General features: G+C 33.4%; 1 protein-coding gene across 1 annotated transcript in view; it reads right to left on the bottom strand.

Moving 5' to 3' along the window:
- The window catches only part of LOC149796733 (uncharacterized), a 77,143-nt gene that overhangs the window by 36,635 nt on the left and 19,619 nt on the right, over positions 1–20,889 (bottom strand). Inside the window, exons 4-5 of the mRNA XM_089961382.1 lie at positions 8,637–8,700; positions 3,871–3,917 (exon numbers count right to left, since the gene is read on the bottom strand). Coding sequence (XP_089817508.1) covers positions 3,871–3,917; positions 8,637–8,700 — 111 coding nt within the window. The remainder of the gene's footprint in view (positions 1–3,870; positions 3,918–8,636; positions 8,701–20,889) is intronic.

The raw sequence follows: 20,889 nt of genomic DNA on the forward strand, positions 1-20,889 counted from the left end.
TAGTTTTCCTGCAACTTCAAAGAAAGCTGATTACCTCAAAGAAAACTGATTACCTTTGAAGCGCTGATGTATACCAAGCAAATAAAAAAATCTGTTTCAATGTTCTACAATTATTTGATGTTGCCACAGCAATAACAAACGGGTATTTGTTTGGTCCTTCAAAGAGAGCCTTTAGCAGTGCCTTCAATAACACATGCACCTTCATCAAAGCAAGCCGAAGACCTTTGATCAAAGGAAGTCAGCAACGAACTTAAATAAAATTATTCTTTCATTTTTCATAGTGATTAGAACATATTTATTGTGCCACGAAACTATTCTGTTAGCAACAAAAAAGTATGTATGGAGGACTCCTGCATAGGTGATTTTCTGCATCCCAGATCAAAAATGTGCGTCCAAATATGCGTAATTAAGCATTTCCGAGATCTCTGTATATTTACCAATATTCTATTCAAAATATTTAACATGTCTATTTATAAATTTCCTGTAGTATGTATCTCCCTAGTCAACCATAGAGAAAATTCTAATTATTAAAATGTTTTACACAAGTGAAGACAGTTCTACCAAGAAAGAAGAAGTCTGTTTTGTAGCTATGTGTTGGTCTGGCAGAGTTCAACTGGAATGTTCATGATGTTGTGGGTGAATTTTAAAAGACATTTAAAAAGTATTGATTTAGCATTTCTTCATTCTAAGGAAAATGATGTAGATAATTACTTTCTACACTTTGAAAAATATGCTGAAAACTTGAAATGGGCAAGAGAGCATAGGGCTTCATCAATGCAAAGTGTACTTACTGGCAATGCTTGTGAAGTCTACACTTCAGTGTCCTTACAACAGAGTGCTGATTATGATGTTGTTAAGGAATATATCTTAAAGGGTTATGAGTTGGTACCTGAGGCCTATCGACAAAGGTTTAGAAATTGTAGAAAAGAAACTGAACAAACGTATGTTGAAACTGCAATGGAAAAAGAACAACTATTTCATAAATGGTGCTCAGCCAAGAAGGTTGATAAAGATTACAATAACCTCAGATAGCTCATGTTAATTGAAGAGTTCAAGAATTGCATCCATAGTGACAATAAGACTTATCTTAATGAGCGAAAAAGTGGAAACATTGAAAGATGCTGCTTGGACAACTAATGATCATTCCTTGACTCACAAAGTTTCTTTTTTCAGTAAGTCTACCTCTCAGCCAATCTTTGGTAAAAATGCATGACAGTCTCATACGAGTACTTCCAAATTTCAATCCAGCACAACTGTTAGAAACCAAACATTTGATAAAGCTGATCAGAAATGCTTATCTCTTCCTATGTGCACTTATTGTAAGAAGTACATGTCATTTTGGATTGCCACAGATTGAAATATAAGCAAAAGAATAAAGACAAAGCTATCCCAATTGATATTGTCTCAAAGAGGGCCATGTCACAGTCTTGTATTGAAAGCAATACATTTGTTCGGTGGAACAAACCCAAATCTAATTCTATTTTGGAGATTTATGAACCATTCATGTCAGAAGGTTCTATATCACTTATTGGTCATTCAGCCAAGCCCCTGCCTTTTGAAATATTAAGAGACAAAGGAGCTTCTCAGACTCTTTTATTAGCAAGTACTTTGCCTTTTTCCGAGAAGTCTTCTTCAAGTGAAAGTGTTCTTATTCAGGGAATAGATGCGGTTTTGTTAATGTTTCTCTCCATTGTGTTAATCTGTCATCAGTCCTAATCTCAGGATCCATGACAATATGATTTATTTGCCTATTGAGGGTATTCATTTATTATTAGGTAATGATCTAGTTGGAGATAGGTTTGCGGTTAATCCACTTGTAACTGACAAGCCTTCTTTGGATCAAAAAGTTAATCGCCCTGAAATTGAAATCCATGGTTTATACACAGCTAGTACACTTACTAGAGCTATGGCAAAGAGAGCTCTTGAGAATGATATTGATGAGGAAAATATTCCTTTACCTGACACATTTATTATTCTGTCTATTAATGAAGTCACTTTTGTTTCTGGTAGTGATCAGTCACTCTGTATTAATCACATTATTCTACTCATTTTCTCTATTCTAATCAGGATGACAAAAGACAATCACTGGTTTTCAAACAGGAAAAAGATCTCGTGATATCCTGTTTGTTTCATAAGCCTATTAGTGTAACTGAAGCAGTGCAAGTTCCAATTTCTCACATGTGAAAAATTGGGTCCTTAGGAGAAAACTGAGACATACCAACTGAGGTACCTGCTGGTGGTGAGTGGTCAGTGAGCTATGAAGTTGTGGTTCCGAGGTCATATCGACAGAAAATTCTTAATCTAGACCATGAAACTCCCTTTGGCTGGTCACCTGGGAGTCAGTAAGACTTATCACACAATCATAAATCATTTTTATTAGAAGAAACTTAAAAAGGATGTTTCTGGATTTTTAATATAACTTTAACAGTTTTGCAGTCATATCACTATGATGTCTGCACTGGGTAAGTTTATAGTGATGTCTAGCACTGGGGTATCATGCCGTAGAACATGTAGCATGATGTCGCACCCAGTCACATTATCCTGACACCAGGCCAACCAGTCCTAACACTAATTTCTTAATGCTGAGTGCCTAGCAAGGCAATTGTTAGTACCATTTTTTTAAAGTCTTTGGTATGACTCGGCCAGGGTTCGAACCCACGACCTCCAGCAGAGTAGAAAGCCAATCAATGTTTAATCTAAAGCTTGTGCAATTGAGTACCGGATTTCAATCACAAGTCAAAAAACTAATTACAAAATTCAGTAAAAAATATATAACATAATGTATAATGAGTTGAAAATGGATTGAATGTGTACAACATTTTTTATTTATGTTGGAAGAATGGGACCCTTTTATCAAGACTCTGTCAATAGCCTCAGTCATATGAAAGCTAGAATTCTCCAAGCCATGAATGACTTGTATATTCAAGAACGAGATGAAAGCGTCATAACCTCATACAAAGATACGCATTTATCCTTTTAAATAAAACTTGAAACTTGTTATCACTACATCAGAACATATATCTGTCTGTGCTCAAAGTTAAAACGAGTAATTATAGATTCCCTGCAGAAGAATGGCACTGCAAAAATATACCCAATCACGACAGAATGTGATGTTGTATTTGTAAAAGAAACAACATTAGTGATGAATGCCACTATTTCGACATCAAGTGAAAGAGCCAAATTTTCTAAATCGTATTTCTCTTTAGACCAAATGCTGAGTAAATTTTTTATAAATTGCTTTCAATGAGAAATATTTCTACACTGATAATACCATTAAGATTTCATGAAAATTATAATGAAAAAAAAAATTGCGTATACAACAGTAAGAGTGATATTGCATGAGGTTTATGTCTCTTTGTTTTTCCATTTATTTGTGCTGATCTTGTTATCAGTCAGTTAGGTATCCTTTTATTATACACAAACAGTTTCAAATGTATTTGACTCTGTATGTGCGGAAGCAGCTTCGCTCACAGTGATCAGTGTGGCACAACAGAAACCTGCTGTCCAATTAACGTTACATGTATTTATCCTCATTAATGGAACAAAATAGTATATTATGTCAAAGATTATATATTTATTGTTCTCCAGTATGATTTTGCAGGGTATCTCGCTTTCTAATGTAGACTCAGTCTGACCAATTGAAAACCCTCCAAAATTAGGAATATCAATATGGATGGATGATCAATTTTTCTCACTTCTTGTTCCCAAATAACGAATATACGCATTTTCTGTATACATAATAAACTTGCTTCCAATTCAACTGATTCAATTTTTTTTCTCACATGATACTTGCATGCGGCATATGAACTACATCAAACCTAACAGTTTGTTCTTGTATCTTATCAAGAATAATACTGAAATTTTTATTACCTGCATGACTTTGTGTTCTTCTATTCCACCCACGGGGATCGTTTTGTCTAAAGAATTTAAAGACAAACATGAGAAATGAAAAGGATTAAATGGTAACACAGCAGTCAATGTGTTATAATCAGTCAATAGGATTAAAAGGATGACAAGCAGCAATATAAATAACAGTGAGCAAAATATAACAATATCCTTTCATTTAGCTTGACTGTAAACAAAAAAACTTTAATATTGAGTTTAGTCTAAAAACATTTTAAAACTGACTTGAACATAGGTTGTGGGCAGAGGAACTGACACTTACACACAGGTGCCAAAGTGATTGGTATCTTGAGTTCGACAAGGCAAGATCGGAAAAAGAACGATGGCGTGATCTTACATTTCTTGGTATTATCAATGGTAAAATATGTTAATATTCGTAAAACAATTTTTACAGTAGATCAGAACATTGCACGCAACGATGTTTGATTTTTCAGATGATGGTGACCTTGACATTTTGCCAGCCGTTCCCTCAAATCAATATGAAAAACCAGAAAACATAACTGAAACAATTTTAATAGTGTTGGTCTGTAATTTGGTTTTGGACCTTCAAGCACAGATCGAAAGTTATATATCTTTTATCAGACCAACATCTAAAGTTTAGTGAAGGTAAAGTGAAGGAACACTTATGCTGCTGGCTGAAACGGGGTGGCTTTTATCATTCACAGTGACCATGACCTTGGATCCCTTCCAAATCTATGGTTTTCTTTGTTTCCTATATCATAACTCAGCTGCAAAATAATGAAGGCGTGCAGTGTGGAACTATTTATTGCACGGGACCAGTTTGCTTTACTTCATCACATTGATCTTGAAATATGCTAAATTCACTTGAGTTCTTTGCCTGGGAAATTTGTGAAGCAGAAGACACATTATCATACAAAACATAATTGATACGGACTGATGAAGAGATGAATGAGCGAACGGACACATGAACAGACCCAGCCTAAGATTATACGTTTCATCTTTGGCAGGTATAGAAAAGGCTTAATTAAATTTTTAACCCTCGATTGTTTTATTTGTCCTTTCTGTACACTATTATATAGTCTATTAGAACTAATGAGTTGATCAGAGGTTACTTTAAAGAGAACGTTAATATAAGGGGTTTATGTGTTTCATTGTTGGGTGGAGACATAATATACATCATCTGAAAATACTGAGGATAAAAATATGTTTCTAGCTTAAGTAACTTTATGAACAGTTGGGTTTGATTGCTGAAACCTCTCTCTCTCTGTCAATGTCTGCACCACAAATCCCATCGGAGATAAAGTACATTTTGCAACTTGAAAATGTTAGCTTAAAAACAAATTTCCTGACAACAGTAAAATGTGCAGTTTTACAGTAACTTTCTTTCATTTTAATGATAAGATATAACAAACACAGAGAAAAAACACTACTTTGTTCTTTAATAAATAGGCAAATAAAAGCTCTGTACAAGCCACAATACATCATGGAAGATTAAAGGATTTAACTGTAGCAGGATTAAATAACAACTTTCCTTCACCTTGTTACTCACTATTCCTTGCAAGATTAAAAAATCCTGCTTTGTGACATCCTATGACTCGATGATTAAATCTGGACCAGCAGACAGATCTCATGAGAATTAGCCAGAATTTGCCTTATTCCCATCAGAGGAAAACTACAGATAATCTACATGTTTCTGGAGTAAAAGTAGTAGTGGAAGAAGTCTATCGGGAGATCTGAACCCACGATCAATGAGTGTGAGTAACGATGCTAGTGGAGTGAATCGGATAGCTCCTAAAGATAAAGAAACTCTTCAGATCTTTAGCAACTGGAAGGAATGATGATCTGATGAATAGCAGTAACATGACTACCATTAGAAACCCATTCACATGTAAAACATCTGAAAACACTTGGACAAGAAAGACCACATGATCATCGCTTGGCAGAATTATGAGACTAAAGAAAAGGTTAATTCCCAAAAATGTACTCATGAGACTCTAACAGAGGATTGTGGAAAGACAGCAAGATATCTTGTTTGCAAGCAAAACATTGAACTGCACATGTACTATAATCACACAGATAGAGTTTTCATATCAAAGATCCATGAGGACTTTAAACAACCTTTTCCTGAGAAAGAAAAAGTAGATTTCATCAGAATGAGGAGACGAACTGCTGTCTGATTACGAAGAAAAGAAACCTGAACTACGTAAGCACAAGTATACAATGATCTAAGACCAGTCTGATTCCTAACAAATCATTAACAATCATGACAAGAAGAGTCCCAAGATGAAATTAAAGCTATGACATTTGCGGACAGGGAAGAACTCGTCTTTCCAGTAGGAGGGGAAGTACTTGCCATCTCTATGAAGAAACTATAAAAGACTTTAATGATCGACCCAGAGCAAAAATCTAACTTGAGAGTCTTGATGCATGAAACTGAAGATGAAGTTACGACGTTTCAGTTCTGTCTTTTACATACAAAGGCATTACTCTTGATAAAATTAACAGTTTAAATTTCTGGAAATGTTTATATATCGAAATTGTAGAAGGAAACAATCAGTAGTTTTACTGTCATGAGTGCTAGACATGAATTGTTTCCAGAAGGAGAAGACTAAGTCATGCATACTAAAATATTCTATTACACTGTAAATAAAGTCGAATCATTGCTTACTACTTAGTAGTACTAATATTAGTACCCTTACTCGTACCTCGTGGACAGGGTACTAACATGAGCATATACGTGTTAATGGAGCTGAAGCCGGGTGTGATTCACACCCGGCGTTCTCTTAGCCTAATAATAACACTTTAAACATATTCCTTGCATACAATCCAATAAATTGAGTAGTCCTCTTATTTAATACCAGAAATATCGAAAATCATTGCAGAAATAGTTGAAAAATCTCGTTTATCTTTTTTAGCCGATATTTTCGTTTAGATCGTCCTCCATATTATTTCAAATAATGATTACTTCCATTCTCAGCCTCGTTTGTTTGTCTGCCATATAAGGACATGGACGCCTTATTTGGAAATGTAAACAAATCTTAGTAAAAATTTGGCGTCGTTTGGGTCAGAAATTCTGCGCATTAAAAGTAAATACGGTTTATCGGCAACTTTGAAATTCACCAAGAAGCGATTATTCGCACTTGATTGATAATAATATAGCATAGAATATCCAAAATATGGTCTGGCAAGCCTTACGTAGAAAAGGGGTCACAGCGAGAGTCTCGCGTTATCTGTCATGGCGTACAGTATAAGGTTAGAGTAACCATGCCAATTTATTTTATCGTATAAGGGCTTAATAAATTCAAAATAAGCCAAACTTCTATCACAGCATGATTATACTTGTGTAGTTGATTTCTATAGTTTGTTTTTCTGACTTTAGTGATGATATTGTCTGCTCCATTACCTGATATGGGATCAGTTCGTAGCCTCAACCACAACAAAATCAAGTTGAGGCTACGACATCATAGCTAACTACTTAGATGTGAAAACTGTGCATACAAGGTTTATTAGAAAAGCCATAGTGCTGTGTATATCTCTATAACTTTGTATTTTTTCTATTTAGTCTTAGACAGTGTATATCATTGAACCATTAGACCAAATGGCAGGCTAAATAATAACATGTATATAATGTAAACAAATCATACATTACAAAAAAAACTTTAATTATTTCCCTTTATTATCGTACTATCTATCAAGAACTATAACACTTCCCACCACGTAAGTCTTGACAATTTGTTAACTTGTACCTTCTCTTGCCTGCTAATGGCCTGTTATTGTTCCAATTGAATACCTTTTTCCAATACATTTAGCACTTATCTCTTCGACATGATCAGCCGACCAACCGCTATGTCCCTAAGAGTGTTTTTCTTCAGTGCTCTACAACACAACCGAAAGGAAAAATTTCTCTTTCTCAGGGGATATTATCCCATCACAAGTTATATGTTATCGAAGACCATGAGATTGGAAACAACACTGGGTGTTGATACTAAAGCGGAAATGACGTCATTTCCGATTGTATTCCGGGTATCCGTTACTATCCAGCACCCATATAAACTTCTATTATAAAAGGTGTGAGATGCAGGAGGGAGATGGTGGGAGGGACCGACTATATTGCTTATAAACCTCTTTAATGGAACTATAATATACCTTGTCATAGAATGAGGTCACATCATGTGAAGATTGCTCCTGAATAAGATCTAGTGACAATTGGAAACGGGTCGAAGAGTTAAAGTGCTAAAAGGCATCAGGAAAAGGTATGCAGTTGTAACAATAGCCAGTTATATGGCATCAGCGTTCACCTGACTTCGTATAGCAGAGAGCAAAGCAGGGAGCACAAGAAGCAAGGAACCATAGTTTCATGTGACTAAGTGATATCAGGTTTTTAATTTGTACCTTTTTCCGATACCTTTTAGCACTTTAACTCTTCGACCTGTTTCCAGTTGTTACTAGATCTTAGTCTTATTTTGGCACATGGATTATGCTTGTGCATGTCAGATATCTTTGCTTTGTGTATGAGTAGTCCCAATTTGACGCTGCAGCTTGTCCCAAGAAATATTTCTTGATCTATCAGCAGTTTGAAATCAAATGACAAAACCCCAAAATTAGGTTTTACATATTGGTATATTTGACACAGGCAGGAAGAATAGTTTATTTTCTTTTCTCAACCTTTTATGTGAACATTATATAGACTTCTTTGTTAAGCAAAGGTTAAGAGTACCCTTCCATAAATGACTTAAACTCCTTTACCATTCTAGCTTGAATTATCATCTTACCAATGCCCTTTGCTGTCCTTTCCACTTCCTCCTCAGTGGATGCCTCTTTAGACGTGGAAGCAGGCTTAAAAATAAACATGAAGAAATTTATGACTTGCATCTTAATAAAATATACTTTTTTATATTAAGTCTGTCCTTCTAAACAACTATAAATTAAACGTAGAATCAAACAAATGTGACATTACACTTGGGAATATTCACATATGTCAAACCATTACATGCTGCTGGTGATTAAAGATTTGGTTTTGACAGAGTCAACTTGTTCTTTTTGCTTTATCCAGGAAAGACAAAATGTGCTTTATCTTAAAATTGTTAAGATAACTGTGATTACTGTAACTAAATCGATTTTAGGAGTGATTTAGTTTTCATATTTTTAATTTTATATGAAAACAACATAATACAAACCTTACTTAGGATTAAATTGCAAAAGCCATTGATAACTTCAAACGTGGAAACAAATGTCATGCTGCAGAGGATAAGTAATAAGTATTAAATATTTAATAAAATGTCAAATTACAATTCAATTTATATAGAAGAAGAGACCAAACTCTGAAAAATTGTATTAGTCTTAGAATGCAACTTAAAATTTACAAGTATTTCTTCCTTTTTCGTAAGTAAAACAATTTCGACAATGCATTGCAGTTTTTTGTTGAATTTTCAAGCATACTGGATTTACATTTTTCGATATATACAAAGGAACAATAAATACTGTGACGACTATTTCTGTTTCATTTCCCTTTAAAATGAACAAACAAAACCTGTCATTCACGTTTCAGTAGACTAAAATTGCACCTTAGAAATTAATGCTTGTATCTTGCTATTATCTCATAACCAGACATTTCTATGTTCAAGACAAGTGACAGTGCCCCAAATCTAGTTAGTGCATTTTGTAAAATGAGCTCCATATATCACAGCCAGGTACTTTTCAAATGCTAAACATTCTTATGCAAGAAATAATACTCTAGCCTGTTTCTGGACATTGCAAAAGATATCAATTTTGCATGTACTACTCGAAAACTCCTATCTCTTATGTCATTGGCTGGAATGACAATATTTAAATGATGCTTTTATATGTAAGAAATCCTAACTTGACAAATGTATTATATTATAAATGCTATCATTTCTCACCAACTTTTAACACATTATACGTTATAACAATTAAACTGTCTTTTATTTATCAATATCATGGTCCAAATGTTTAGCAGGGCTATTTTCTGATTTTCCTATAGCGGCCAGTATTCCTGAGTTTACCAAAACTTAGTAAATATTTTCACCCCTAGTATTTTATTATGAAATGTTTTAGCATTTAAGTATGGGTGGAAATCACATATTTCTATTCCATAATTAAGCAGCGATCCTACAAGATTACAAAAAAAAAGTTTACGTTTTTCCTTAGTCTAATGCCTAATGTTGTGCCCCAGTGGTAGACATCACTTTAAACTGCCACACTACAGACATCGTAGCAATATGACTGAAAAAATTGTTAAAGATACATTAAGGACCTAAATCACACACACGCTCTTTACATTTGCATCCATCTCTCTCTCTCTCTCTTCTCTTTCTCCAACTGTAACTGCATTTGTTTCTCTCTCTCCTCTTTCTCCAAAAAAAAGGCTTACATTTTTCATTATATTCCAATAATTTATATGAAATTATTTAAGACTTTTGGTTTCGTATCTAGGACTCTTCCTTTGTGAATAAATGCAAACTTAAATACTTAAATGAATCTACGTTTTCTAATAATTCATCATTATAAAACAGTGATTACTTTGTCTTTTTGGATTTATGTTCACAGGAATCTACCTTACTATTCCAAAAACAGGTGTGCGATTCCAAATTGTTCAGTACTGTTTGTAACAGCCGTTCAGTTTTTTAATTGTCTGCACACCCTAACAAAAAATAAAGACAACTAAATGGAAAAATTCATCTAATTTACATTATAATGAATACTAATAACAATATCATTTATAATCAATGCAAAGGCTATTGGTAAAAATGGTTCCCCTTGTATATATTTATTTTTTGTAACAGAATGTATGTACACACCAGTATGTTTATGGGGAGTTATATGAATTGGTTTTAGGTAATATGCTGTAACGTTTTAGCACAATACTTTGAGATAATACTAACAAAACACTTGGATTGTCTGTTTGAACCTTTCTAATGGATTTTTTAAATGGCTTTAACCATACACTGTACACTATCACAAATTCTCATGCCACTAAATTTCATAAATAGAGGAGAATAGATTATAACATTGTCACATCAAGTTCAGCTCTTATGTCAATGAGGTAAATAAATTTTTCTATTTTAAACTAGAGTTCAGAAATTGTTCTTTTTCTCTAAAAGGGGGCACTAACCTAATATTCTTAATAATATCAAAACTTGACTTTGTATCCAAAGTGGAAATGCGTTTTTCACTTGCCAGCTCCATTCTTTTATTCTAAACTGATATTCCCTATCTGCCTTCTGTCTTTGCATTTGCCTGCTCAGAAGCAGGAGGATGTGGTTTCGAACCCCGGCCGCATCATACCAAACACTTCTAAAAATGGTACTAACAGCTGCCTTGCTAGGTGCTCAGCATTAATAGGTTAGTGTTAGGAATGGTTGGCCTGGTGTCAAGATAATGTGACTGGGTGTGACATCATGCTACATGTCTGTGGCATGATGCCCCAGTGCTAGACATCACTTTAAACTGCCACACTACAGACATCAAAGCAATATGACTGGAAAATTGTTAAAGATACATTAAGGATCTAAATCACACACACTTTCTTTGCATTTGCATCCATCTCTCTCTCTCTCTCTCTCTCTCTCCTCTTTCTCCAATTGCAACTTCATTTGTTTCTCTTCTATCTGTAACTGCATTTGTTCTTTTTGTAACTGCATTTGTTTTTCTTCTTTATCTTTCTGAAAGCTTCCTTAACTCCAATTCCATCTTGTATTTTAATTTTAATTCCTTTACTTTTATTGTTACGTGTTTAGGCTCGAATAAACAGTAACACAGAAAGAGTGAAAACAACAAGCTTTATAAAATTTAACAAATAATTTATTTCCCTGGAAAAATTCTGTAAAAATGAAAATATAAGAACTTACGATTTCAAGAATTAAATAAAAAAATAATCCAAGAATAATCCACGAATTAAATTGCAAAAGTCCTAATAATAAAATGTTCTAATGAATTAAAGTTTGAGACCCGACAAAGAATCCAAGATGGAAGGCGATGACGTAAGCAGTATCCTATACAATGTTGTTGTTTACAGTTCCTTGTAAATAACACTCCTGTGTTGGAAATCAGAATAAAATTTGTAAGCAATGTCTTTCCAAAAATTCTATATGAGCACTCTTCAAATATTTCCAGAGAATAAAGAATTAATCCTTTTGAAATCCAAATGATCTGAAGATAATTAACTTAAAAAATCTGGCAACAACAAAGAAAACAACATGAAACCAAGTATAAAAGCCTGAAAACTGAGAGAGATCTCTCTAAAACAAAGGTTATATTGTATCATAAGACGCAGTTTTTTAAATTCCTCCAAGTTGCAAAATCAGATGGGGGGTCCCGTGATCATGTTTATATCACATACACAGAATATGGCCTTGATTAGACCAATAATCTTCTCTAAGAAATAAAAAATATAAAAAAGTTGTTTACATCTTAAACCCAAAGCCCCATCATGACCGTGACAACAACCAATCATTTTAAAATAAAATAGAACTGTGTTTACTAATTTTGAATCAAGGTCAGCTTCCAGGCCAATACCTGGTGTTTATGAAAGAATGATTAACATCAACCAGTTTTCTGGAAAAATATCTCCTGTGAATAAATTTACATTATAATAGCATATAATAGAATTTTTTTTAAAACTGACAAACAATTAAATTAAAATAAATATGAATTAAATCAGATATACAAAACATTATGTTAGAGTCTGATACAGACATACTGATTGAAACCAAAGCACTTTTATCCAAAAGATTCTTTTCCACCAAATACTGGACCAAAATATTTTTTATTTCTTGCTTTGTTAAGGAATCTTTCACCTGAGAAAAATCATATTTTCAGGCAAGTTGAATCAATTCATCTTTTTTCAAATGGTCTAATTGAGGGCAAAAACTAACTGACCAAATCATTATGACAAAAATTATATAATTGATATGGTAAAAAGGACATCATAATGACCTAAAATCTCGAAATATAAAATTCCAAGAATGTGCATTACATTTAACATGCTGAAATAAATATAAATTACCATGCACAATGAACCACCAAATGTTTCGACAAAATGGTATTGGACCAAAAGCTTGTACTAAATTGCCTACATTGATCTTAACTAATGACAACATTAATTAAATAATGTTGAACAATGACATCACTGATTTTGTACATTTTACATTACCTAATTTCAATGAACTTGGTAAATTGTCATCATACGCAAGACTGACTTCGTCAACCACATGGATTTTGCTAATCTATATCAAGGGTCCATTATTCCTAATACATACTGTGCATACAACTTGAAGAATGTTTAAACTGAATACTGAGAGCTTTGAGAATACTATACATGAAAACCATAAGAACACACTGGCCATGATTATTTCTCAACGTTCCTTATTATAAACTTCGTTATGACTATTTACATACTGAACTTTATTTAAGTTATGTGTAGCTTCTTTGCATAATAATTAAGAAAGAACATTTGGGAATAAACCCATGGAAGCACTTAATAGATATGATGGAACTACACGAACAAATAAGTAACATTTAAAATGATTTCAGCATCAATAGAGCTAAACAAAATTAATTATTTATCTTTCTAGTATGGGTACTTATTGGTTCATCTTCAAATTTTCTGTCTTCAGTATCATTGTCACTGACTTTATTCTCATCTTCATTCATGTGTGCATAGACGCTCTGACACTTTGCATTACCAGTTACCATTTGGATTGCTCCAATTTTGGTCTAACATGTAACTATTCGTTCAAGGCATACATTTTTCTCTACGATTCTAGACCACTCTGGATATAATTTGTGTAGACTGAATCAAACATGTGCATGGATGTGGATAATAAACACACCAGAAAGAGGTTTCCCTCAACTAATGTATTTCAATCAAAGTGAATGCCTTGGGTGCCTAGAATAGACTTTGTCACAACAGGGGCATACTAAGTAGTAGTCTAACATGTGTTCTTGTTATGTTAACCATTATTGTAGTAAACAGACCAGATTATAATAAAACAATTATCCAGTTGCTTTGACGGGTTTTTCAAATTCACCGTAACATCAAAAGGTTTTGTTTAAAAACCTTGATGACAGAAACTAGACCACACAAATCTCTACACTTTTTAACTGCACATTCTAAACCCCTTCCCATTACAACCAGTTTTGTTTGTCTATAGGTCCTCTACTTGGTTCTGGTACAGTGTTTGTATGTGTAAATTCTGTAGACAGGTAGGTTGGTTCGTATTATGAAGGTAGATAGGTAAGAATTATAAAAAATGTCAAATATGTTATATATTGGCTCGTGCACGAAAATGATAAATATATAAGTAAGGTTAGGGCCCTAATCCACACCATTTATTTATAAAACACGATCACATGCCCAGTACATTATACAGCAACAGTTAAGTAATGCTCCCTCTCTCTCTTAGAATCAGTTCATTTATTTATTCACAACACTGAGAGAGTGGTAGATAGGATTAATTGCTACTGTTGTTAACTTGGGCACAAGCTTCTATTTAGATGAAGGTATCTTTGAGTTTACTCAAACTTGTCTATTTTGTCCCTAAAAACCTAATTAATTTCTCAATTAAATGTAAATTTTTGTAAAGCAGAACATATAGAAGTCAAGATGATCCAAGCCCAAATTATAAAATTCCAGTTTTGGAAGTTCTGAACTTTCAGAGGATGCAGACATGAGCCTGTTAAGTAGTAAATGAGTGAGTCATTCGAGTGATGCCTCATACGTAGTTGATAGTGGGTATCAGATGGAAAAGGTATGAAGCAAATCAACAGGATCCTCCCACACTGACACTGATAAGATGCTTTATAGAATTCGCATTGTAAAATGTACAAACTTAAGATATATCTTTCAAAGTTTTGCCTGGCACACAGCTGTCTGGCTGTTAAGGTAATGATATTAGAAGGTAGCAACTTATTTGTTTATATTCCATTTACATGTACTAATTTATCAGAAAAGTGACAAAGTATTACTACACATCTAATTAGATCTTTGAGATACGAAACCACCTATTCCTAAATAGATTATAAACTTTTGATATAGTTGATATAATTTGCAAACCATCAAACATAAGTGGGATGTCATTAATATATTAAAATAATGCATATCTGACTTAGATTAGTTAGAGCTTGAATATTTAAGACCTATTAAGTAAACTTTTCAGGCTGGAATGTAATAAGCTCTCCCTACAATCTAGAAAGATTTCAGTCATATATCTTATTTGGTGTATTTGCGTCGCGTAATATTGATGCACGTTTTTGAGAACAAATTATAATGTCTGTTATGTTCTTCTCACACTATAGAGGTATTTTACATAAAAGTAAAGTCTACAGAACATTAAAGTGAGTCTTAGTTTTAATGATAACATTAAACATGAAAATGTATCATTGAAATATGTGTTACAAAGGCGAACCTAAGACAGTAACTCTTCATAGACATCCTTGATAATAAAGGTTAAATGTAATGCATATAGAACACCCCTTGCCAGATTGCTTGTACAGTCTGATCATCAAACAGGTATCTGATATTCGGTTTCAATCTCAAAGAACTAATATAGATGGAATGTATAAACATAGATTACAGTATTCCCTTTTCACCATATTAGAAGGATGAATGTGCTCATCAGACTTCACTGCAGTGATTGAAAAGCATTAAGTGAGAACTGGGCAGTGTCCCAAATAATAGCATGATTAATATGAAACTAAATACAAAAGGTTTTAATACAGGTCACTTAAACATACAAGGTATAGTGGGAAAAAAAGACCAGATTAAGTTAATGTTGTCTTCCACGGAAAATAATATACATGTTTTAGGACTCACTGAAACCAAATTAAATGCTAACCACAATGATAATCTATTTCACTGTCAAGGCTACAATAAACCATTACACAGGGACAGAGAGACAGTAGGGGGAGGTCTTGCTGTATACATTAGGGAAAATGTAGGTGCAGAAAGGCGACTTGACTTGGAGTCACATGAAACTGAGAGTATCTGGGTGGAAATTTTTCAAATAATGCAAAATCATTCCTAGTTGGTTTCATTTGTAGGCCACCTTCCTCCAAAGCAATTTGGAATGATAACTTTTTGAAACAAATGAAAAATGTTCCTGCACAAGAGAAAGAAACATATATACTTGGCGATATAAATAAGGACCTTCTCAATATTCAAATAAGGAACAACTGGATGGAATTTATTGAATCATTAGGCCTAGACCAGCTGGTAAATGAGCCCACATGGGTAACAGAAAAATCAAGCACTCTTACTGATCACATTTATACCAACCTACCAGACAATGTGGCTTGTGTTAATGTACCAAATGTTGGTCTTAGTGACCACTATCCTACTTTTTTGACAAAAAGGTTAAATGCAAGAAAAATAAGAAAAATACACACAAAATGATCACTTACAGATCTTTCAAAAATTTTAATGAAGAACATTTTCTCAATGACCTATATAAAGTTTCATGGAATATGATCTAAAATTTGAATGACATAGATGAAGCTCTAAGGGTGTGGACTGACTTATTTATGGATGTAGTCTCTAAGCATGCATCACTGAAAGTACATCAATTAAAGACTGAAATTCAACCTAATTGGGTTGCTACTGAAATCCTAGATGCTATGAAAACACGAGACCAATTCAAGACTATAGGAAACCATGCACAATATAAAGTATGGAGAAATAAAATAACAAGTATGATTAAAAAAGCTAAAAAAACTTATTATCAATCAGTGCTTGAAAACAAAATGAGCAACACAAACTCCATTTGGAAAGTCTTCAATGAACTCACTGGTAGAACACACAAAGATCAAATAAAATTCACTCACTTCTGGTAAATCAGACACCATAGTCACTGATGACACTGACATTGCAAATGTTTTCAATGATTTTTTCACCAACATTACCACAAAGTTAAAAGAACCAGTGATAGAAAACAACTTTAATGAACTGAAAGTTCTGCAGCAGTAAAATTTCTCTATCCCACCAGCATCAAAAAACTTTGTTAAAAAATGTTCAGTGAACTTGATACCAAGAAAGCTACAGGACTTGATCAGATTGGTCCAAGACTCATTAAATCTTCTGCCTCTGCTATTGTAGATAGCCTAACATTCATAATCAATTTAAGTATTGCAACCTCATTTGTCCCCAAAATATGGAAAACTGCAAAAGTAACTCCTATTCACAAATCTGGTTCTAAGGATGACGCTGATAACTACCGACCAATCTCAATACTACCAAACTTGTCAACATTGATTGAAAAACATGTCATATTTAACCAAACACTTCCTGTTACACCCTAATCAATCAGGCTTTAGACTGAAACATTCCTGTGAGACTGCCTTGATGTCCCTAACTGATAAATGGCTTCAAGCACTTGACCAAGGTAGAATAATAGGAACTGTATTTGTAGATTTCAGGAAAGCTTTTGACATGGTGGATCATGAAATCCTTTTGAAGAAACTGAAAATCTACCAGTGTGATGAAAGAACAATTAGATGGTTTACTTCATACTTAAGTGAGAGAACACAACATGTTTACATAAATAATGTTCTGTCTGAACCTGGAACAATCAGATATGGACTACCACAAGGCTCAATTCTAGGTCCATTACTATTTATTTTATTTATTAATGACCTACCACTTTTACTAAGAGACTCAATATCATCTACAGATCTCTGTGCAGATGACACATTATCAGACATCCAAAACACAAAACATGAACTCGAAATTTCTTTACAGAATGCCCTAAACAAACTGGAAAACTAGTGCACATGCAATGGCATGGTGGTAAATACTGGTAAAACTAAAATATTACTTATCTCAACACAGCAAAAGAGGACAAATCTTGATAGTGATGAACTATGTCTGACATGGAAGGATACAAATCTGCAAATAGTCTGTCATGATAGGCTACTTGGTGTTCTGGTAGATAATAACCTATCATGGACTGAACATATCAAACATATCAGTAAAAAAGTAAATTCAAGTTTATGGCTTTTCAGTAGGATAAGACATTTTCTTCCTGAAAGGCACAAAAAACTATTTTATAACAGTTACATACAACCCTATATAGACTATTGTAATACAGTATGGGGTAATTCAAATGATAAAAACATAGCAAAGCTGGCACATCTTCAAAAAAGAGCATTAGGGCTAATATCAATCCAGAAAGAAAACAAGGAAAATTTAGCTGGTAAGTTAAAAATATTACCTATTAAAGACAGAATCTGTTTGAGAAAAGCCAAATTAATGTACAGGATATCCCATAATAGTGCTCCTGAATATTTACAATCACTATTCCAATATAGGCTACCTGGTAATACTCCCCACCTGCGATCCATGTCTACCAAACAGTGTAAGATTCACAAACCAAATAAGGAGTTATTTTAAAAAAGTTTCCAATACTCCGGAACTCTGCTCTGGAATAGTATTCCAGTTGAGATTAGAAATACCCACTCTATTTCCTTCTTCCAAACCCAATATATCCAGTAGCTTCAGAGATGCAGTTAAAATAAATAAATTTGTTTGCATGAGGGCCTCAAGGTATATTAGTTCTTAGCTAATTGTGTTACCCTCTTTAAATAAGGTCATTATTATTACTATTATTATTATTATTATTATAGGTCAAGATGACAACTTTTGGCTCAAAGCAGTTTTCTTATCAGGTACAATGCAAGTAACAACTTCAATAACTGCACAAACCAAAGTTAAGCAATCTCAGTTGTAACTTGCTGGCCCAAGACTGATTTGCAAAGGACATTTTCACCAGTAGCTTCATCGATTACACTAGTTTGACCAATGACAATAATGACTACACAAATATGTTTCTAAAGTGACAACATACAATATCTACACCATACTTGATCAAAGGCCACACTGTCAGCACTTCTCTTGAGCAATAATGAAACTGATTGTACAAGATAATGGAACCAGTGGTCACATTGGTTTCGCTTATAAGTGGCTCCAATTTCCACAGAATGTTAGAAAGTTCATCGTAACTACCCAGACTCAGTTAATAAATCCACCAACATTAATATTAATAGAGGTTCCCCTTTGTAGATCAGAACAAATATATCCGAAAATTATGTAACTACACCAATTGTAGTCACTGTATCTATTCTACTTAAGATAATGTCAATGGACATCTTTATTTGTCACCAAATTTAATACTGACCACATTGATTTCACTATAGTTCTAAATGTGCAAGTAATGGTGCAGTGTAACACACTATATAGGTACCACTACAGAAGGATTAATTCTATCAAACAATTTTGTATTCATGATTTTTGTCCAGTGCTCTCTAACACCCATAATGTAGTAACTTTCATGGCACATACTGAGGTCAATACGTACTTACCTCAACCAAAATATGCCAAAAAAATGATTGTTGGGATCTGATTTTAAAAAAATTATATTCATAGCAAGCATTAATAAAGAAGCTACGAATATCAATACACAGAAGGTAAATGAAATTCCTAATGAATTTGCCAAACTTATTTTACACAGTGCTAATAAAACATTTGCAAATAGGAACAAGTAAAAGTATATCATAATAAAGTACAGTTTAAGCTATATTTGGGAGAGAATGTAAGATAGCTGTAAATGAATATCATACTAATGACAAAAATCATTAACAACCCCAAGGTCAGAATGATGTGATTTCTGCTAGTAGAAATACAAGAAAATAATGAGAAAATTTGTAAACTTGCTTAAGAAGAAAGCGACATTACTAGAACAAATCCAAAACAATACTGTTCGCTAATAAACATTTTGACATTAAACCGAATTATGATGGAAATGAACACCTTTTATAATTAATTTAGGAACATATACCCATCCCATGAGAATAATGACGAGACATAAAAATGGTGAATCCTCAAATATTGAACATTACACAATACTAAATGAATCAATCCTTTTGGAGGAAATACTCAAAAGTACTGAGAATTTTGAAACCTAATAAGTCACCTTATATCTTGAATGAATATTTTAAATGCACAGAAGCTGTTCTTCCTATTTTTGCAAATGTTTTCAAACTGATTTTAAATAGAAGTGTCGTTCCAGAAACATGGACTGCATGATCAATTAACCCTATATAGATATGTAAAGAAAGATAATCAATCTGATCTTACTAATACATGCCGATTAATCTAATGAGTTGTCTTTTTTAAGGTCTTTGCTGCTCTTCTTAAAAGATAAAATTTCACTTTTTCTTCACAAAACAAATTGCTATCTGAGGCAAGAAAAGAATACTAAATCTCAATTTGCCTATTGACTGTCAGCTGACACCTTTCTTTTGACCCTTGTCTGTAACTGAGGGTAAATGTTTGGGCATACCTGACCAACATATTTTTTTAAATAGCTTTACTTGGATTTGATTTCAGGATTTTGTCGTTTACCTTTGTGAAAACTTTGTCTACCTGATATTTGTCATTCTAGTTCCTGAACTTGTTAATACTTTTGGTAATTTCCATTAAGCTGATTAGTTGGGGTTTTTTCCCCAGAAAATGACCTACATCCTGGTTATCTTATAGTGTCTGAAGTTTTGATATAAACGTTGTGATCACCAAAATTAACATCAGTATTTGTGGACTCAGTTCTAATTGTGTTCAGTTATAAGTTGCTAGAAATTATTTCTTTACATTATTCATTGGAATTACAAAGTGCTCATAGACTTTCAGCGTAAAACACAATTTGCGGATTATTGTGAAATCATTCAAAGACATGGATTATATCACTGTGTTTCAACAAGACTACTGATATGTTGGCACATTCAAAGACCATTTGTACATCAGCACATTCATGACTTTATTTAGAATATTCTATATTTTTTGGCTCATATAGTTTTTATCTGGGATCTAATTGACAACACTGTAAGTTCCTCTTAAATTATCATTTATAAATTAGAAAATTAAAATGTTTTCTTGACTTTTACGAGAAGATTTGGTTTTCCTTTTTGTGTTACAATTGAGTCATAACAAATGACAATAATTCCAATTGTTATAAAGGC

Source organism: Sinohyriopsis cumingii, chromosome 6, assembly GCF_028554795.1.
Source record: "Sinohyriopsis cumingii isolate HCF-2022 chromosome 6, ASM2855479v2, whole genome shotgun sequence".
NCBI classification, from domain to species: Eukaryota; Metazoa; Mollusca; class Bivalvia; order Unionida; family Unionidae; genus Sinohyriopsis; species Sinohyriopsis cumingii.